The sequence below is a fragment of the Calonectris borealis genome, chromosome W (assembly GCF_964195595.1).
Source record: "Calonectris borealis chromosome W, bCalBor7.hap1.2, whole genome shotgun sequence".
NCBI lineage: Eukaryota > Metazoa > Chordata > Aves > Procellariiformes > Procellariidae > Calonectris > Calonectris borealis.
The window spans coordinates 40039702-40059438 of NC_134351.1; the positions used below are offsets into that span (position 1 = coordinate 40039702).

Genomic DNA, 19737 nt, shown 5'->3' on the forward strand with positions numbered 1-19737 from the left:
TAGTTCCCCGGATCCTCCTTCCGGCCCTTCTTGTAGATGGGCGTCACATTGGCAAGCCTCCAGTCATCCGGGACCTCCCCAGTTAACCAGGACTGCTGGTAAATGATGGAGAGCGGCTCAGCAAGCTCCTCCACCAGCTCCCTCAGTACCCTCAGGTGGATCCCATCCGGCCCCATAGACTTGTGAGCATCCAGGTGGCATAGAAGGTCATTAACTTCTTCCTCTTGGATTATGGGGGGTTTATCCTGCTCGCTGTCCCTGTCTTCCAGCTCAGGGGGCTGAGTACCCTCAGGATAACTGGTCTGACTATTAAAGACTGAGGCAAAGAAGGCATTGAGTACCTCAGCCTTATCCTCGTCCTTGGTGGCAATGTTCCTCCCCGCATCCAATAGAGGATGGAGATTCTCCTTGGCTCTCCTTTTGTCATTAATATATTTGTAAAAGCATTTTTTGTTGTCTCTCACGACAGTGGCCAGGTTGAGTTCTAGCTGGGCTTTTGCCTTTCTAATTTCCTCTCTGCATGACCTAACGCGATCCCTGTACTCTTCCTGAGTTGCCTGCCCCTTCTTCCACAAGTGATAAACTCTCCTTTTTTTCCTGAGTCCCAGCCAGAGCTCCCCGTTCAGCCAGGCCTGTCGTCTTCCCCGCCCGTTCTTCTTGCGGCACATGGGGACAGCCCGCTCCTGCGCCTTTAAGACTTCCTTCTTGAAGAACGTCCAGCCTTCCTGGACCCCTTTGCCCTTCAGGACTGTCTCCCAAGGGACCCTCTCGACCAGTGTCCTGAGCAGGCCAAAGTCCGCCCTCCGGAAGTCCATGGTAGCGGTTTTGCTGGCCCCCCTCCTTATTTCACCAAGTATCGAGAATTCTACCATTTCATGGTCGCTAAGCCCAAGCCGGCCTCCGACCACCACATCTCCCACCAGTCCTTCTCTGTTTGTGAACAGCAGGTCAAGCGAGGCACCTCCCCTAGTGGGCTCGCTTACCAGCTGCGTCAGGAAGTTATCTTCCACACACTCCAGGAACCTCCTCGACTGTTTCCTCTCTGCCGTGTGGTATTTCCAGCAGACGTCCGGAAAGTTGAAGTCCCCCACGAGAACAAGGGCTAGCGACTGTGAGACTTCTGCCAGCCTTTTGTAGAATATTTCGTCTGCCTCCTCGTCCTGGCTAGGTGGTCTATAACAGACTCCCAGCAGGATATCTGCCTTGTTGGCCTTCCCCCTCATCCTTACCCACAAGCACTCGACCTCATCATCACTATCACTGAGCTCTAGACAGTCGAAGCATTCCCTAACATACAGGGCTACCCCACCGCCCCTCCTTCCTCGCCTCTCCCTTCTGAAGAGCTTATAGCCATCCATTGCAGCACTCCAATCGTGCGACTCATCCCACCATGTTTCCGTGATGGCGACTAAGTCATAGCTACCCCGCTGCACAATGGCTTCCAGCTCCTCCTGTTTGCCGCCCATGCTGCGTGCATTGGTGTAGATGCACTTGAGCTGGGCTGCCGATTTCTCCCCTGACATTGGCGTGCGGTCCCTAGGCTCTTCTCTAGTGAGCCTGGTTTTATCCCCTTCCCCCTTCGAACCTAGTTTATAGCCCTCTCGATGAGCCCCGCCAACTCATACGCAAGAATCCTTTTCCCCCTGTGAGACAGCTGAACTCCGTCCGTCGCCAGCAGGCCCGGTGCCGTGTAAACCTCCCCATGGTCAAAGAAGCCAAAATTCCGCCGATGGCACCAGCCCCTAAGCCACGTGTTGATCCGATGAGTTTTCCTGTTCCCTTCAGTATTCCTCCCTGCCACTAAAGGGATCGAGGAAAACACTACCTGTGCTCCTGATCCTCCCACCAGTCGCCCCAGTGCCCTGAAGTCCCTTTTGATTGCTTCGGGACTTCTCTCTGCAACCTCATCAATGCCAGCCTGTATAACCAATAGCGGGTAGTAATCGGAGGCCTGCACGAGACTAGGGAGCTTCCTAGTAATGTCCTTAACCCGGGCCCCAGGTGACTTGTGGAAACCGGACTCCACAATCTATGAGATTGTAAAGTAGGTATGTTTATTCAGCGCTGGGCAGCACGGGGGGTAGTCCCACCAAAGTCGTGCGCGCCTCAACGCGGCACTTACCATAAATATATACAGTAAAACATTACATATTCATAGAGTTTCGTAATACGCCTATACATATGCATGACCTGTCCCCGCTTTGTATTAAAATGAGTTCCAAGAAGTCATTTCCATAGACCCTTCCCATCTGCGCTTGCGCATTGCCTCCTAGTGGTGGTCGTCGGGGGTCGTGGGGATGAAGGCTGATAGTTCCTCTTCGTCACCGCTAGTAACCTTTTGTTCTTGCGCAGGCTCAGTTGTCCTCTTACTTTTGTCTGAACCGCAGGGTCAGTTTTAGCTGGTTTCTTAAGGTAAGTTCTTAGTTCTTATCAGGAACTGTCCTTGTGAGGCGCCTCAGTTAATTTACACAACAAAGTATCAGACTAATTCTTTAACTATTATCAATCACTCTACTACCTTAACCCCTTCTCTCAGTCCCCCCTTTTCTAAAAAGTTAGTAAATTCTTTTACTCTATACTAAACTCTATACTGATGTTCTTTATATTATCCTATTCTTCTCCAGGTTCTTTATAAGATTTCTGCCTGTTTCAATTTGTTGTCGGTGCTGATAGACATACATCAAGTGCCTTATTTGTTTTATCATTCGCCAATTTAAAACATACAGTATTGCAGATAAAGCAATACTAATAAAAACTAGAATTAGGAGAACAACAATAGGGTGACACGAGGTATTAAGGATACCTGTAGCAGTGGGCGACCATCCGAAAAGTATTTCCCACCATTTGTGTTCTCCATCCTTCTTTACCCACTTTAGAACTTCTTTTATTTTGTCTACGTCATGATGCACCGTTATCAAGGTCTCCTTTCCATTGTTTTTAACTTCTTCTAGTATCTGTATTAAATCGTGATGCTGTAGTAATTCCTTCATTCAAGCTAAATCCATCCCAAGGGATGTAGGTATCAATTCATGGAATAATGTATAATTAGATTTAAGAACCTGATGGGATATAACTGGAGTTATATAATTAAAGTCACACCCAATGATTTTAGTAAAATTGCAAATGCAAAAATTTGGGTGATTTTTAGTATCTACCTTCGTGTCCTCTACAGATATAAAACTGTAAGTAATTCTCAAACATACACAACCTTTGCCAGTGTATATTATTATGGTTTTAAGGTCAGCATTGGGACGAATTTCAAAATGACAAACTTTCTGATCAGTGTCAAGACAAATATCTTGCATATCGATAGCATTATTCTCACAAATGAACCCTTGTTGTTCTTGTACAATGCAAGATTCTAAATCTACAGTCTGCCATTCATTCCCCGTTTTTCGAGCCCATGCCCTATGTTCAAAAGGGTAGAGTCTTGTTGTGATTCAGTCCTAACGCTATAATAGGGTGGATCACATATACTGTAGCTTTGCTAATAGTTAATACAAAAGCCTCGACTGTGTTTGTAGCAGGATCATAAGTAAAATTCACTAAGTTCCACCAGGACTGAAGTTTCTTTTCGAAGTCATTTGCATTGTCCCAAATTATTTTCCGAATTTCAGTGGGGAAGATTCCCTCTTCACCCTCTCAAGTATACCTGGCTTCCGTGTATAACCACGGTAGATAGATTTAAGCCTCTCAGATCAGACGATTTCCCCATGGATCCGGTATATTTGATATAAGCCTGAGACCAAAGCTGCTCAGTATTATCCTGGCTAGAAGTGCTTTCCCATCCCCAAATCATAATTATGACCGTGAAAAAAATAATTTTCCCGGTTGGGCTTGCGTGACCTTCCATGGAGATTTGTGTGCCTTCTTCACTCTGGTATGATGGATCCAGGCGCTCTGTTCTTTGATTTTGATTGCTGTGAAGAAGGTGAGGAGTACCTGGAATGGTCCTTCCCACTGCGGCTCCAAAGTTTTCTCTGCAAGAGACTTTACATACACATAGTCTCCAGGTTGTATGTTATGTACAGGCCCATCCAAACCCCTACTTCGGGTCCCAACCACATATTTCTCAACCTTCCTGAGTTCCCTAATGCCACCATGTAGGAGGTCATGATTTCATCCCCAACTTGTGTGGACATCCCTTTCTGTACTCTGTAGGGTCATCCATACAAGATTTCAAAAGGGCTCAGTCCTTCTTTTGCTCTTGGCCTAGTTCATATGCGCAAAAGAGCCAAAGGAAGAGACTGAGGCCAGGTCAAGTTAGTTTCCTGTCCCAATTTCACAATCTGCTGTTTGATTAAGTGGTTCATTTTTTCTACCTGGCCACTCGACTGAGGGCGATATGGGGTATGAAGCTGCCAATCTATGCCCAAATGGCGGCTAATTTGTTGTACTACTTTGGAGATGAAATGTGGTCCTCTGTCAGAAGATATGGTTGCTGGAACCCCAAAATGTGGTATTATTTCTTGTATTAATGTTCTAGTTACCTCCCGAGCCTTGGCTGTTCTGGTAGGGAATGCCTCTGGCCAACCTGAAAAGGTGTCAGTTAATACCAATAAATATTGATACCCCCCCTTTTCTTGGGAGTTCTGAAAAATCGATCTGCCATTGTTGTCCAGGCCCATTGCCTCTCCCGATTTGGTCCATTTCTAGTTTGGGGGTGTTCTTGGGATTTGTCTGGAGGCAGAGATCGCACTGCTGAGTCACTTGCCTTACAGTAGTGTATAGATTCCTAGCTACGATCTCTCTAATTAGGTGTTTATATAGGGCCTCTGCCCCCCAATGCCTCTTTCTATGTTCTTCCCTTATCAGAGACCATGTTAGATAGGAGGGAATGATTAGTTTCCCTTGTGGGGTGAGAGTCCACCCCTCTTTATTATATGACCCTTCTAGATCTGTGATAAGTTTTCGGTCTTCTTTTGTATATTCTGGCTTACCTTCTAGGGAGATTCGCCCATCAGGGACTAAAGCCCCTTCTATTTTTATCTCTGTTTTGGCTACCTGTTTTGCCTCTCTGTCCGCCAGCTCATTTCTGTGGAGGAATCAATGTCTGAGAGTACAAGCAGTATCATAGCGTTGGTAAACAAGAAGCCATGGGAAGATGGGAAGTGAAAGAAGCCGTGGGAAAAAGGGAGATAAGAGGTGGCAGTTCACGGTTCTGAGGGCGTGACAAAGATAAGGAAATTAGCGGAAGAGTGTCGAGATGACCTTTGCTTAGGGGATGTACTAGGGAATTCTTTGAAGTGCATACGTGGCATGATGTGAGGTATAAAAAGGCGCTTGTGCTGTATAATAAAGGGATTTTTCATCTTCATCTTCATGCCCTCTCAGACGGAGTCCGTGTCCTTATTCGCCACAATTTCCTCTTTCCAATTCTGAGCTCACTTTCGGGTGTGCTTTAATGTGTATAATTGCCACTTTCTCAGGGAGTTGTACTGCCTCCAACAGTCTCAAAATTTCCTTTGCGTGTTTAATATTCTTTCCTTGAGAGCTCAATAACCCTCTTTCTTTCCAGATTGCCCCATGTGCGTGCACAACTCCGAAGGCATATCTTGAGTCTGTATAAATGTTCACAATTTTCCTTGGGCCAATTCCAAGGCACGGGTTAGAGTGATTATCTCCGCTTTCTGTGCCGAGGTATTTAGGGGCAAAGGTCTTGATTCTATTATCTCCTGACTAGTGGTAATAGCGTATCCCGCGTATCTTTTACCACTCAGGACATAGCTGCTTCCGTCTGTGAACCAGTTTTCTCCGTCTTCTACAGGGCTGTCTTTCAGATCTGGCCGGCTTGCATATGTTGCTTCAATGGTTTCTAAGCAGTCATGATGCACTGGTTCTCCTGTGTTTCCCTCTAGGAAAGAAGCTGGGTTGGCAATGTTAGTGACTATTATTTCCACATCATCCTGTTCTACCAATATAGCCTGATATCCTAGAAATCTTTGTTGAGAAAGCCAATGTCCACCCTTTGCTTCGAGTACTGCCGATACTGTATGGGACACCAGCACAGTCATTCCCAAGAAAGTCCGTAACTCTTTCACTGTTCGAGGTCTCTGGGTTTGGCAGATTGCCTCTTTGCGGGCTTGTCCCAAGGTTCTTTCCCCAGCACTTGATTTCATAGCCTAAATAAATCACTTTGCGCTGTATTACTTGGGCTTTCTTCTTAGACACCTGGTACCCTTGGAGCCCCAAGAAATTTAATAGACTCACCGTCCAGGTGATACAATCGTTCTCTGTTTCGGTGGCAATCAGGATTGTATTGTAGCAGTTTTCCTTTTTCAGACGGGATTTCCCACGATTCCAAGTCCTTCGCAAGCTGATTGCCAAAAATGGTAGGGCTATTTTTGAATCCTTGTGGCAACACCGTCCAAGTGAGCTGAGTCTTGCGACCAGTTTTGGGGTTTAAACAATTTTTGGCTGGCTTCATGGAGAGGGAGGCAAAAGAAGGCATCTTTCAAGTCTGTAACAGTAAACCAGGCTAATTCAGGTGTTAGTGTAGTCAACAGAGTATATGGATTCGCCACCATGGGGTAGAGATCCTCAGTTACCTTGTTTACAGCCTGTAGATCCTGGACCACACGGTACGACCCGTCAGGCTTATGAACTGGTAATATGGGTGTGTTAAAATTAGACTCACATTCTTTTAATAGTCCGAATTGTAAAAATTTTTCGATTATCGGCCGAATCCCTTCTCTATCTTCTCTCTTTAGGGGATATTGCTTAATCCTTACTGGTTGTTGGTTTCCCTTTTTAAGTTTAACTTCAACAGGTAATGCATTCTTTGCTCTTCCGGGTACATCGGTAGCCCATACCCCAGGGTATACCTGATTTAAGACTTCCTCCCTAATTTCTCCTTTTATGGAAGGACTGGTTAAGAATAAACCCAGGATTTGAATGTATTGTTGATCTTTTACTTTCAGAGAAATTTCTTCTTTTTTGAATATAATTTTTGCACCTAATTGTTCTAGCAAGTCTCTTCCCAATAGGGCCTTTGGAGAGTTGGGCATATATAGAAATCTGTAAATTCCCCATTGTTTTCCCAGTTTATATTTCAAAGGTTTACAAAAATACACCTTTTCACTTTGGCCAGTTGCCCCCTTTACCATGATGTAATCGTTCTCCAGGGGCATCAAGGCTTGATTCAAAACTGAGTATGTTGCCCCTGTATCAACTAAAAATTCTACCTCTTGTTGTTCCTTCCCTAGCTTTATTATAACCAGTGGATCCGCTAGGGTGGATTCCCCAGGTTCCCGTCAGTCCTTTTTCACATGAGCTACCACTTTCCTTGCCTGATAACTTTGTCCTCTTCCCCTATTCATCGGACATTCTCCTTTCCAATGACCAAACTTCCTGCATCGTGCACATTGACTTTTTCTAAGCGAGGTGGTGTCGTGGTTTAATCTGGCAGGCAGCCAAATACCACGCAGCCGCTCACTCACTCCCCCCACCCCCCAATGGGACGGGGAGAGAATCGGAAGGGTAAGAGTGAGAAAAACTCGTGGGTTGAGATAAAGACAGTTTAATAGAACAGAAAAGGGAAAATAATAATAATAAATAATGATAGAATATACAAAATGAGTGATGCACAATGCAATTGCTCACCACCCGCGCTGACCAATAACCAAGTAGCGATCGGTACTTCCTGGATCACGCCTACCGTTCATATACTGAGCATGACGTCACATGGTATGGAATACCCCATTAGCCAGCTGGGCCGGCTGTCCTGATTATGTTCCCTCCCATCTTGTGTACCTAGCTCAGTCAGTAGGCATGGGAGCTGTCCTTGGAATAGGAGGGTACTTAGCAACAACTGAAAACATCAGTGTGTTATCAACATTCTTCTCATACTAAATCCAAAACACAGCACTAGGAATAAATTTAACCCTATCCCAGTCAAAACCAGGACAAATATGTAGTAGGAATGCATATTAACATATACCTATGGAAAGAGGTGACACATGATACTTGGTGAAGTAAGGAGGGGGGCCAGCAAAATCGCTACCATGGACTTCCGGAGGGCAGACTTTGGCCTGCTCAGGACACTGGTCGAGAGGGTCCCTTGGGAGACAGTCCTGAAGGGCAAAGGGGTCCAGGAAGGCTGGACGTTCTTCAAGAAGGAAGTCTTAAAGGCGCAGGAGCGGGCTGTCCCCATGTGCCGCAAGAAGAACGGGCGGGGAAGACGACCGGCCTGGCTGAACGGGGAGCTCTGGCTGGGACTCAGGAAAAAAAGGAGAGTTTACCACCTTTGGAAGAAGGGGCAGGCAACTCAAGCAGAGTACAGGGATCTCGTTAGGTCGTGCAGAGAGGAAATTAGAAAGGCAAGAGCCCGGCTAGAACTCAACCTGGCCACTGTCGTGAGAGACAACAAAAAATGCTTTTACAAATATATTAATGACAAAAGGAGAGCCAAGGAGAATCTCCATCCTCTATTGGATGCGGGGAGGAACGTTGCCACCAAGGACGAGGATAAGGCTGAGGTACTCAATGCCTTCTTTGCCTCAGTCTTTAATAGTCAGACCAGTTATCCTGAGGGTACTCAGCCCCCTGAGCTGGAAGACAGGGACAGCGAGCAGGATAAACCCCCCATAATCCAAGAGGAAGAAGTTAATGACCTTCTATGCCACCTGGATGCTCACAAGTCTATGGGGCCGGATGGGATCCACCCGAGGGTACTGAGGGAGCTGGCGGAGGAGCTTGCCGAGCCGCTCTCCATCATTTACCAGCAGTCCTGGTTAACTGGGGAGGTCCCGGATGACTGGAGGCTTGCCAATGTGACGCCCATCTACAAGAAGAGCCGGAAGGAGGATCCGGGGAACTACAGGCCGGTCAGCCTGACCTCGGCGCCAGGGAAGATCATGGAGCGGTTTGTTTTGAGGGTGCTCACGAGCCATGTGCGGGACAACCAGGGGATCAGGCCCAGCCAGCACGGGTTCATGGAAGGCAGGTCCTGCTTGACCAAGCTGATCTCCTTCTATGACCAGGTGATCCGCCTAGTGGATGAGGGAAAGGCTGTGGATGTGGTCTACCTGGACTTCAGTAAGGCCTTTGACACTGTCTCCCACAGCATTCTCCTAGAGAAGCTGGCGGCTCACGGCCTAGACAGGTGCACTCTTCGCTGGGTAAAAAACTGTCTGGACGGCCGGGCCCAGAGAGTTGTGGTGAACGGAGTTCAATCCAGTTGGCGGCTGGTCACGAGTGGTGTTCCCCAGGGCTCAGTACTGGGGCCGGTCCTGTTCAATATCTTTATCAATGATCTGGATGAGGGGATTGAGTGCACCCTCAGTAAGTTTGCAGACGACACCAAGTTGGGCAGGAGTGTTGATCTGCTCGAGGGTAGGAAGGCTCTGCAGAGGGACCTGGACAGGCTGGATCAATGGGCTGAGGCCAACTATATGAGGTTCAACAAGGCCAAGTGCCGGGTCCTGCACTTCGGCCACAACAACCCCAGGCAACGCTACAGGCTTGGGGAAGAGTGGCTGGAAAGCTGCCCAGAGGAAAAGGACCTGGGGGTGCTGATTGACAGCCGGCTGAACATGAGCCGGCAGTATGCCCAGGTGGCCAAGAAGGCCAATGGCATCCTGGCCTGTATTAGAAATAGTGTGGCCAGCAGGAGCAGGGAGGTGATCGTGCCCCTGTACTCGGCACTGGTGAGGCCGCACCTCGAATACTGTGTTCTGTTTTGGGCCCCTCACTACAAGAAGGACATTGAGGTGCTGGAGTGTGTCCAGAGGAGGGCAACGAAGCTGGTGAAGGGCCTGGAGCACAAGTCTTATGAGGAGCGGCTGAGGGAACTGGGACTGTTTAGCCTGGAGAAGAGGAGGCTGAGGGGAGACCTCATCGCGCTCTACAAGTACCTGAAGGGAGGTTGTAGCGAGGTGGGTGTTGGTCTCTTCTGCCAAGTAACAAGCGATAGGACGAGAGGAAATGGCCGCAAGTTGTGCCAAGGGAGGTTTAGACTGGACATTAGGAGAAATTTCTTTACTGAAAGAGTGGTCAGGCCTTGGAACAGGCTGCCCAGGGAAGTGGTTGAGTCACCATCCCTGGAGGTATTTAAAAGACGTGTAGATGAGGCGCTTAGGGACATGGTTTAGTGGGTATGGTGGTGTTGGGTTGACGGTTGGACTCGATGATCTTAGAGGTCTTTTCCAACCTTTATGATTCTATGATTCTATGATTCTATGATGGGATGAAAAATTATCAGCAGGAACTTGAGGCGGCTACATTACTTACAAATGGTAAAGTCATGAATAAACTGTGTAAATGAATGTCAATAAAACCTTTATAAGGCATTGTATCTGCATGTATTTTTAGTCATGTCGAGTGTTTTACCATTAAACTACTGTAGGGCTATTTCAGAGAATTTAATACAAGCTCACTGGGACTGTGCTCCATATCCTTTTTTACAAAACCAAAATTATGCATTATCTTTGAACCTTGTAAAGAAAATTGAGAAAAGTCTCATGAATTTAAAAAAACACTAAAAATGTCAAAAATAGCTTTTCACAGCTGTTAAAAATCTGGCATCTTAAAGCTCTCCAGAGCTATGATGAAGTGTTGTAAACCAAGGTTTGTCACATATTTCCAATCAAAATTGTTTTGCTTGGAAAAATAGCATTTTCCCTATGAAAAAAAATCCAGAAAATGTCTAATTTTAAAGTTATTTGTCCAAAAATAGAGTAGTTGAATATTGAAATGTTATGATTTGACCTTGTTACTAAAGCAGCTTTAAAGGAGTTGCAGCTTGGTTGTCTCACATCCTTGTTATCTCACTGGACTAGCCCCTGGGTCAGAGTGTCTTCCTTGTTGCATGATGTGTGCTAAAATCTCCTAGGACAGACTGCCTCTTCTCTTCAAGAGGAGGAGATCATCTTGAGATATGGGGGGGAAGCACCATTCTCAGTCAGCTCTGCTGTAGCATCTCTGACCTGGGGGTAGTGCCAGCTTTTCCTCATTTAGTTAAAGTACCAATTTCTAGCTGTGATAGGTTATGACAGATCAGACACTGAGTGTGTCCCTGTTGAATTATGGAATATAGTTTGTTTAAACTTAAAGCAGTGTAATACTGGGAAATGAGAAGGAAACATTTCTGATGATCTCTGGTTTATTTGAGATAGTGAAATGAAGCTGCCTAGAGATTAGGAAAGTTTGAGGTGATCAGAGCAGGAGTGAATTGACACAGTCCACACTGATGGATGAAAAATTGGACATGAGCCAGCAATGTGCACTTGCAGCCCAGAAAGCCAACCATATCCTGGGCTGCATCAAAAGAAGCGTGGCCAGCAGGTCGAGGGAGGTGATTCTGCCCCTCTACTCTGCTCTGGTGAGACCCCACCTGGAGTACTGCATCCAGCTCTGGGGACCTCAGCACAAGAAAGACATGGACCTGTTGGAGCGGGTCCAGAGGAGGGCCACGAAGATGATCAGGGGGATGGAACACCTCTCCTATGAGGAAAGGCCGAGAGAGTTGGGGTTATTCAGCCTGGAGAAGAGAAGGCTTTGGGGAGACCTTATTGCAGCCTCTCAATACTTAAAAGGGGCTTATAAGAAAGATGGGGACAGACTTTTTAGCAGGGCCTGTAGCGACAGGACAAGGGGCAATGGTTTTAAACTAAAAGAGGGTAGATTTAGACTAGATATAAGGAAGAAATTTTTTATGATGAGGGTGTTGAAACACTGGAACAGGTTGCCCAGAGAGGTGGTAGATGCCCCATCCCTGGAAACATTCAAGGTCAGGCTGGACGGTGCTCTGAGCAACCTGATCTAGTTGAAGATGTCCCTGCCCATGGCAGGGGGGTTGGACTAGATGACCTTTAAAGGTCCCTTCCAACCCAAACCATTCTATGATTCTATGAAAAGAAGCTGGAAAGACACAGAACACGCACAACCTGGCTATAGCTGGAGATTAACATACTTGTATCAGAAGTACAGCTATGACCTCAGTATCAAAGAGCTGATCTGCTCTCTCTGATGCCCTGAAGAAGCAAGCAAATCAGAATCAAAAAGCTTCTATCATTTAACAAAATTGTTGAAAATGCGATTTAAAATAAATTTATTTCCTAATGATTTACAGATTTGGTTGACTTTTATGAGATGCTTCAACTACCCGGTGAAGGATAATATGATGAAACTTACAGCTGTATGGTTCACCCTGTCTTTTGGGTAAGAGTGGTTGAGATCCATTTTTGATAGACTTTTACAGACAGAAGAATCATCTGCATGCAAATCTCTGTCTTTTTTGTTTGGAAAGGTTTTATTCAGTATCTCCACAAAACGTTATATTTATCAGTTTATTCTTGGTTGCAAGCCTGACTCATCAAGAACATCTGCTTCAGAAAACTGGCATCTTCTTTGGTCAGCATCTTTCAATATTTTTATATAGTCAATCAGCAAACACAGAGGAACTGTGTCTGCCTCAACATTTAAAAAATGTGAGCTTGGTACTCTACTTGCACTAACTTGAAAAGAAGTACGTGTTTTAACCAGGGAGGTCAGACTTCATTCGTACAGGGTTTAGAAGATGTACTGGGTGTTGTCACCCATTGTTCCCAAGCCCACTGTTGTCATTGCAGGCACATGCTGCTGTAGTTCACCTGTTTGTATCTAAAGGCAATTGTGCTGTGTGGATTTTTTTTGTATTTTTAAAACTAATTTAAGTTTAAAGCAGACTCTAGAAAAGATTTCTTCTTTGTACCTCTCATGGTCTGCAGTCTATGGAAAACTCCATTCTTTGTGTCTGGGCACTGCAGGGGCTCCCCAGTGTCTGGCAGAGCAGGGCCTGGCAGCTGGGGCCCGTCCCACTGCCCCAGCCAGGAGCAGAGCAGACGGGGGCACCCGGGCATCAGGCACCTCCCTGGGGACGGGGATGGGCTGAGGCCAGGCCAGGATGTGGGCCTGCGGATGGGTCCAGTTTGGCGGGGCCCATGGCTGGGCAGGGCAGGGCAGGGCAGGGCTGTGGGGAGCTGGAGACCAGCCCTGTTGTGGCATCACTGGGACAGGGGATGATGGCCCCAGGGGGGCTGACATGGGGTCCTGGGCTGTGGGCAGGGTGGGGGAGCCCTGGGGGTGTGTGCAGGGACGTCAGGGCTGGGAGTGCTCTCAGGGCCCAGACACACTTGTTTCATGCAGAAGTGAATTCCACTTTGGATCTGCTCTTTATACATGATACGTGGAGACCATGATACGGGGCACAACAGCTCCATCATATAAGTGGCCGAGGGAGCTGCTTGTCCTCACCTTGCACAGGTTTCCGAACCATGTGAGATTGGCAACTGAGTGTTTTCTGTTTTTCACAGCTACTATGGCTTATCTGTCTGGTTTCCTGATGTCATTAAACATCTGCAGTCAGACGAGTACGCGTCCCGAGTGAAACATTTCCACAATGAGGAGGTTTCACATTTTGCCTTCAACTTCACACTGGAAAATCAGATTCACAGCAACGGAGAATACATCAATGACAGGTTTAGAGATTTCCTAATGTCCTGACTTGGCTGGAATAAATAAATGCATATTTTAAAGCATGTCCTAATAATCTAATATTTTTCTTCATTAACTAATTGTTGTGGTTTAACCCCAGACGGCAACTAAGCACCACACAGCCACTCACTCACTCCCCCACGGTGGGATGGGGGAGAGAATCGGAAGAGTAAAAGTGAGAAAACTCGTGGGTTGAGATAAAGACAGTTTAATAGGTAAAGCAAAAGCCACGCACGCAAGCAAAGCAAAACAAGGAATTAATTCACTACTTCCCATCAGCAGGCAGGTGTTCAGCCATCTCCAGGAAAGCAGGGCTCCATCACGCGTAACGGTAACTTGGGAAGACAAACACCATCACTCCAAATGTCCCCCCTTCCTTCTTCTTCCCTCAGTTTTTTATTGCTGAGCATGAGATCATATGGTCTGGAATATCCCTTTGGTCAGTTGGGGTCAGCTGTCCCGGCTGTGTCCCCTCCCAACTTCTTGGGCACCCCCAGCCTACTCGCTGGTGGGGCAGTGTGAGGAGCGGAAAAGGCCTTGACTCTGTGTAAGCACTGCTCAGCAATAACGAAATCATCCCTGTGTTATCAACACTGTTTCCAGCACAAATCCAAAACATAGCCCCATATTAGCTACTGTGAAGAAAATTAACTCTATCCCAGCCAAAACCAGCACACTAATAATAGATGGTTTTGTTACTTTTTAATGGGAATTTATTTCTCTTCTTGATGTCTTATGACTTGATCTTGAATGGTGCTCTGGAGCATGGGGAGAAGTGGACCTGTACATGCCCCGGTGGTTCCTGTGTGAGGATCCTCCATGCAAACCCAGCTTCCTTGCCCTCCGAAAAACAGACTGAAAAGCCTAAGTTAATGATACTTCCTTTCACAGTGGGATTCAAAGGTTTTCAGATCCAACACATGGGGCATATTGTAGGGGGCTGGATGTACTTTCATCTCTGTTGCTGGTTCTTTTCTTGTATCGATGAAAGATGCTTCTGTGAAAATGTTGATCATTGAGAGGATAGGATTTTATCACAGAAAAATAAAAGCTAAACATTACTGTAAATCAATGAAAAGTATGAACAGCTCTAACATGGGAAACAACACGTTCGCAATGCCTTTTGTGGTTTTTAACTGAATCTGTACATATTAAGGCTCTATCTAGACTTTACAGATAACTAGATAACTTAGGGGGAAATTAAACACAGCTGTTTTAGGTTTCTGGTTTCTCTTAAGAAATATACAGAACAACCATGTGAATGGTCTCCTGGATGTTTGTCGTGGTTTAACCTGGCAGGCAGCCAAATACCACGCAGCCGCTCACTCACTCCCCCCGCCCCCCCAGTGGGACGGGGAGAGAATCGGAAGGGTAGGAGTGAGAAAAACTCGTGGGTTGAGATAAAGACAGTTTAATAGAACAGAAAAGGGAGAATAATGATAATAAATAATGATAGAATATACAAAATGAGTGATGCACAATGCAATTGCTCACCACCCACGCTGACCGATAACCAAGTAGCGATCGGCACTTCCTGGATCACGCCTACCGTTCATATACTGAGCATGACGTCACATGGTATGGAATACCCCATTGGCCAGCTGGGCTGGCTGTCCTGATTATGTTCCCTCCCACCTTGTGTACCTAGCTCAGTCAGTAGGCACGGGAGCTGTCCTTGGACTAGGAGGGCACTTAGCAACAACTGAAAACATCAGTGTGTTATCAACATTCTCCTCATACTAAATCCAAAACACAGCACTAGGAAGAAATTTAACCCTATCCCTGCCGAAACTAAGACAATGTTATGGTGCTAATTATTACTTCCATAGGAAAATGTATATCTAAGTGAATAAAATTAATTATTTTGGTAATTCAGGGCTTTTTTTTTAATAAGAACTTGAGTTTTGATGCAGTTAAAAGTCTATGCATTGCAGACAAAAATGAACAGTTATCTCATTTTTAAACTAGCCATAGCTTCCCAGTTCCGTTCCTTTCCAGGAGGTAGATGTTCTCCTAAAAGCAAAGAACCATTTACTGTCATTAAGTTTTAGTTGTTTTGCACTGTCAATCGAGATCTTATCAATTTAAACTGAAAATTCTTGTAAAACACTAAATCTAACACTAATCTCCTCTAAAACACTAATTTACTCTTTCAAATGTGCAAATTTAATAGGCCTCTGACAGTTATTTGAGATTCACAAAACATTTTCCACAGTAGTATGAACTCTTGATATTCTTCCTCCACAAATGTTTCAATGCTCCACTCACCCCTAATTTAATTGTTTCCTTCATGTTCTTTCTTAACTAGAAGATCCACCAATACTTTTTACTTCATTACATTTCTGTTGGGTTTGAATTCAAATCATTGCAACACCAATTTTAATATAGTCACAAGATATTTCCTGTCCAAAGGTAAAAAGTGCATCAGAAGAATGTAGGACATATAGTCTGTCATTTCTGTTCCAACTGACTAATCCAATTGCTAAATTCTCTTTGTTCTCCTCTGGAATTAAGCTACATTTTAAAATGGAAAGTGCTATATTAAAAAATGATAATGAGTTGACACTGAATGCCAGCCTGATTTTAATCAGTCTGTCATAAATGAGAAATGATATAGTAACTGAAACTAATGGGCTGAAAACACCATTTTTCTGACCAATACACAAAGAGAATTCATTAGCTAATAAGCCTTTTCCTGTGATAAACACAATTAGTTTTTGCTCTCCTTTCTCATAAAGATGTGATTCAAAAAACTTTTTTGGTGAGAGAGTTTAATTCCTACTATTTCGTAGGTAGCATATTTTGTGTGTTCCTATTCCTACTATTAGTCTTGTTATAAGAAAAATATTTAGCTAGTCACATCAGGTTTAATTAGAGTAGAGCCAGGTCTGTGTTCAGAAGGCTTTGCCATTTTAACAGTTCTTACTGTCATATAACTATTAAAGCACTGCTTTTCAAAGTGTTGCCACTTTGGGTGAAGTCTGCCAGCAAAACTGCCCTTTTTAGTTGTAGCTTTTTCCACACCCTCATGTGAAATAAAAGACATGACAAAAATAATGATATATTGCTACATTTGTCTTTTTTTTTTGTTAGCATGTTAGTTGATATGAGTATACTAGAAAAGGCTTACAGCATTGTTTTAGCCTTGTGTTTAGCATTGTTGAGGTAGAAAGTTACTGCTAGTAATACACTTTGTCCTTGACTTTTTCTATGAATGAATTGATATACAGTCATGATCAAAGACCTAGGAGTTAAATGAGAGTCAGTAGGAAGGAGGATGTTTAGAAATAAGATAAGCTGCTGACAATTTGTTTGTGCATGTTTTATGTACACAGTAATTGCAATTGCATCCACAGACATAGGAGTAACAAACACATACTTCCAGTTAGATACCTAGCTGTATAACTGCCAATGTAATTGTTGTGTTCGTGTTAAACCATTTTGCGAAACCATTTTTAAACACTTGGACCAGTGTGTTTTGGATTTGAGTCTGACACGGTGCCCAGTGTGTTCATCTGGAGAAATAAAGGTTCTTTCAAAAATTCTTTCTTTCCAGCTTGTTGGTACCAGCAGGTGCTTGTTTGTTCCAAGAGACCGGGTTTCTAGAGCCTGAGCTCCCAATTTCCAACTGTAATGTCAAATTACAAGTAATAGTGATTTTACAAAGCTATTCCATGAATGTCATGACATTGGTTTTCATTGATGATTAGGGGCAAGTAATAACTGAAATACTATCAAAGAAATTGTATTACTGGTTATGGCTGGCAGCTATGTGGAGCTATTTGTCTTATTAATGCTTTTTCTGAATGATAGTATTCTAGAATCAGCTAATTGTTAATTATGTTTCCAGAATTCCTTTAAGGAATCACTGTTTCTGGGGTTGAGATTTTTTAGACCTGTGTAGCTGTGTCAGCTTGACCTGTTGCTCTTTCTAACCTATGAAGGTAGACTGACAGAAATTATTTGTATTGAACAGGTTTATTATGATGAAATTTAAATCAGTAACCTTTGAAGATTCCCTTTTTAAGAATTGTGTGTTTGAAGACATTACTTCACTAAACACATACTTCAGGAACTGTACTTTTGTGAATACCACCTTCTACAACACAGGTATTACAAGAAAAAACCCCGAACACCCATTGTTTAGCTGCATGTTCTCATCTTACTATTTTGGACTGTTTATAATTTCTGGATTTCTAATAGGGCATACAAGAAGCCTTCTTGTAGGGAATAAAAAGCTATAAAAAGCAACAGGCCTCAGTAATGTAATACCAGAAAAGAGAAAGGATTACACCCCATTAGAGATACCGCAGGCCTAATATTGACTCAGATAATAAACATCTCTTTGATTTTAATAATCTCTGAAGAGATTCAGTCTGGAGAGGAGAAAATATGTTTACTGCTTTACTGATAGCTTTAACTAGGTGTATTTTTACTTGGTCTAAATGGGACTGGTGAAATACATTGTTCTATTGTGCTTGCTGTGGCATGGGGATCTGAGTTCAGGATTCAAAGTACCTTATCTATAAACATTCCCAGTCTATTAAGTATTCTACCAAAAATAGGAATGCGTATTTTCATATGTTTAAACAGAGGACTCATTTTTTTCAGTTTAATACAATGTAAGTGAAAATAGAATATGGCCAACTAAGCTTGTTGGAAAGATGCGGCACTTCTTATCGCTTTCCTGTAACTCCAGTGATCATAATAGTAATAGAGTTATGTTTCAGAATAAGCAGTGCCCAGCTTTCTTTGCCTGGAAGGAAAGTATTCTTGATTCAGGGTTAAAAGGCTGACAGGAGGAACAAAAGAGGAAAGTATAAGGAGAGAACTCTGAAATGGTATTCAAAGAAAAATGGCCTGAACTGTTGCATGTAGTAACTCATTCATGTTCAAGCTGAAGACAAAGCGGCCTGCTCAGAAATGAAAATGGGTTTAATCTGAATTCCGTAGGAACATTTCCCTTTAAAAGGAGTCAAACCAAACTGGGCACGATCAGCAGTCTCGTCTGAAAGGCTATCTATCTGGTGTGGGAATAGAAGGTCTGATACCAAGCAAGACCAAGTGATAGAAACTTGCAGATATCCAGTGCTTTTTATGCAAGACCAGCTGGTGCTGAGAGGTCTTAACCAAATACAGTCCAAGCAGAGCTGAAATACATTAATATAATTTGCCTAATTCCAGGCCTTAGTTGCTCTTTTTCATGAGCTTTGCATATTTTTCTATTAAGATAAAAAGGTATCAAAATTAACAGCAATAACTAGTCCCATTTTACAAAGCAGTGAAAGCTTCTAGTTGTCATTAAAGTTGCCTAAACTTGAAATGTTTTTAATCAAAAGCTGCACATGGAGTCGGCCGGTAGCTGAAATCTTTCTTTTTCTTCTTTCCACAGATCTCGAGCAATATAAATTTATTGACAGTGAATTGATAAATTGCACATTTTTCCACATCAGGACAGGATGCCAGATTTCTTTCAATGATGACTACAGTGCCTACTGGATCTACTTCGTTAATTTCCTGGGAACTTTGGCAGTATTACCGGGGAATATTGTGTCCGCTCTCCTGATGGATAGAATTGGACGGTTAACGATGCTAGGTAGGGGCTTCACTTTAAAACAGAGAATACCACCAACTCCTAAAGCTCTACTTCGTTTATGTAGTATTCTAAGTGCAGTTTTAAAAAGCCCCCCAATATAGAAACTCTAGGAACAAAGAGGCCTGTAGCCAGTTCTGCTATGTCATGTTATTACTCATTGCTCTTCCACACTGATATTACAAGACTGCAATTTAGGTATTTGGGATGAGATTTTGGGGAGTACAGACCATTAGCTTGTCTTTGCTCTAACTGAAAGGAAAGCAAGATGTATACAGATGACCTTCAGTTTGTGAAGCAGCTCCTAGGAAAAGTCAGCAGTCCTTTGCCTGTTATCTACTTTGCAAAGTAACACAGCTGAAAGATATCTACTGTGGATTCTCTGCAATCACAAATCTGTTTTCATTTTACTTAAATTTTCTAGGAGAGTATCTCTATATAAATGCAGTTCCCAGTCAGTGTTTTTATTGCTACAATATACAAATGAGTTTCATGTGATTGCAGAAGATGATGAATGAAGAAGAATAGGGGTAGTTTTCCCCAGACAGATTGCTTTGGGAGTTCAGAGAGGATTCCAGCTTAATATTTTATTATATATACACTAATGTTTGAGGAGTTACATTTTTTTTCCCTGAGCCCCTTATAATGTTTGTCTGCCTGACTGGTCTTAC

The 19737-nt window shown here is 44.0% G+C and overlaps 1 protein-coding gene across 1 annotated transcript in view; it reads left to right on the plus strand.

The window, feature by feature from the left end:
* LOC142074848 (synaptic vesicle glycoprotein 2C-like) overlaps positions 1-19737 on the plus strand; it is a 139736-nt gene that overhangs the window by 103612 nt on the left and 16387 nt on the right. Inside the window, exons 7-10 of the mRNA XM_075135749.1 lie at positions 12071-12159; positions 13293-13457; positions 17450-17583; positions 18866-19069. Of these exons, the coding sequence (XP_074991850.1) occupies positions 12071-12159; positions 13293-13457; positions 17450-17583; positions 18866-19069 (592 nt within the window). The remainder of the gene's footprint in view (positions 1-12070; positions 12160-13292; positions 13458-17449; positions 17584-18865; positions 19070-19737) is intronic.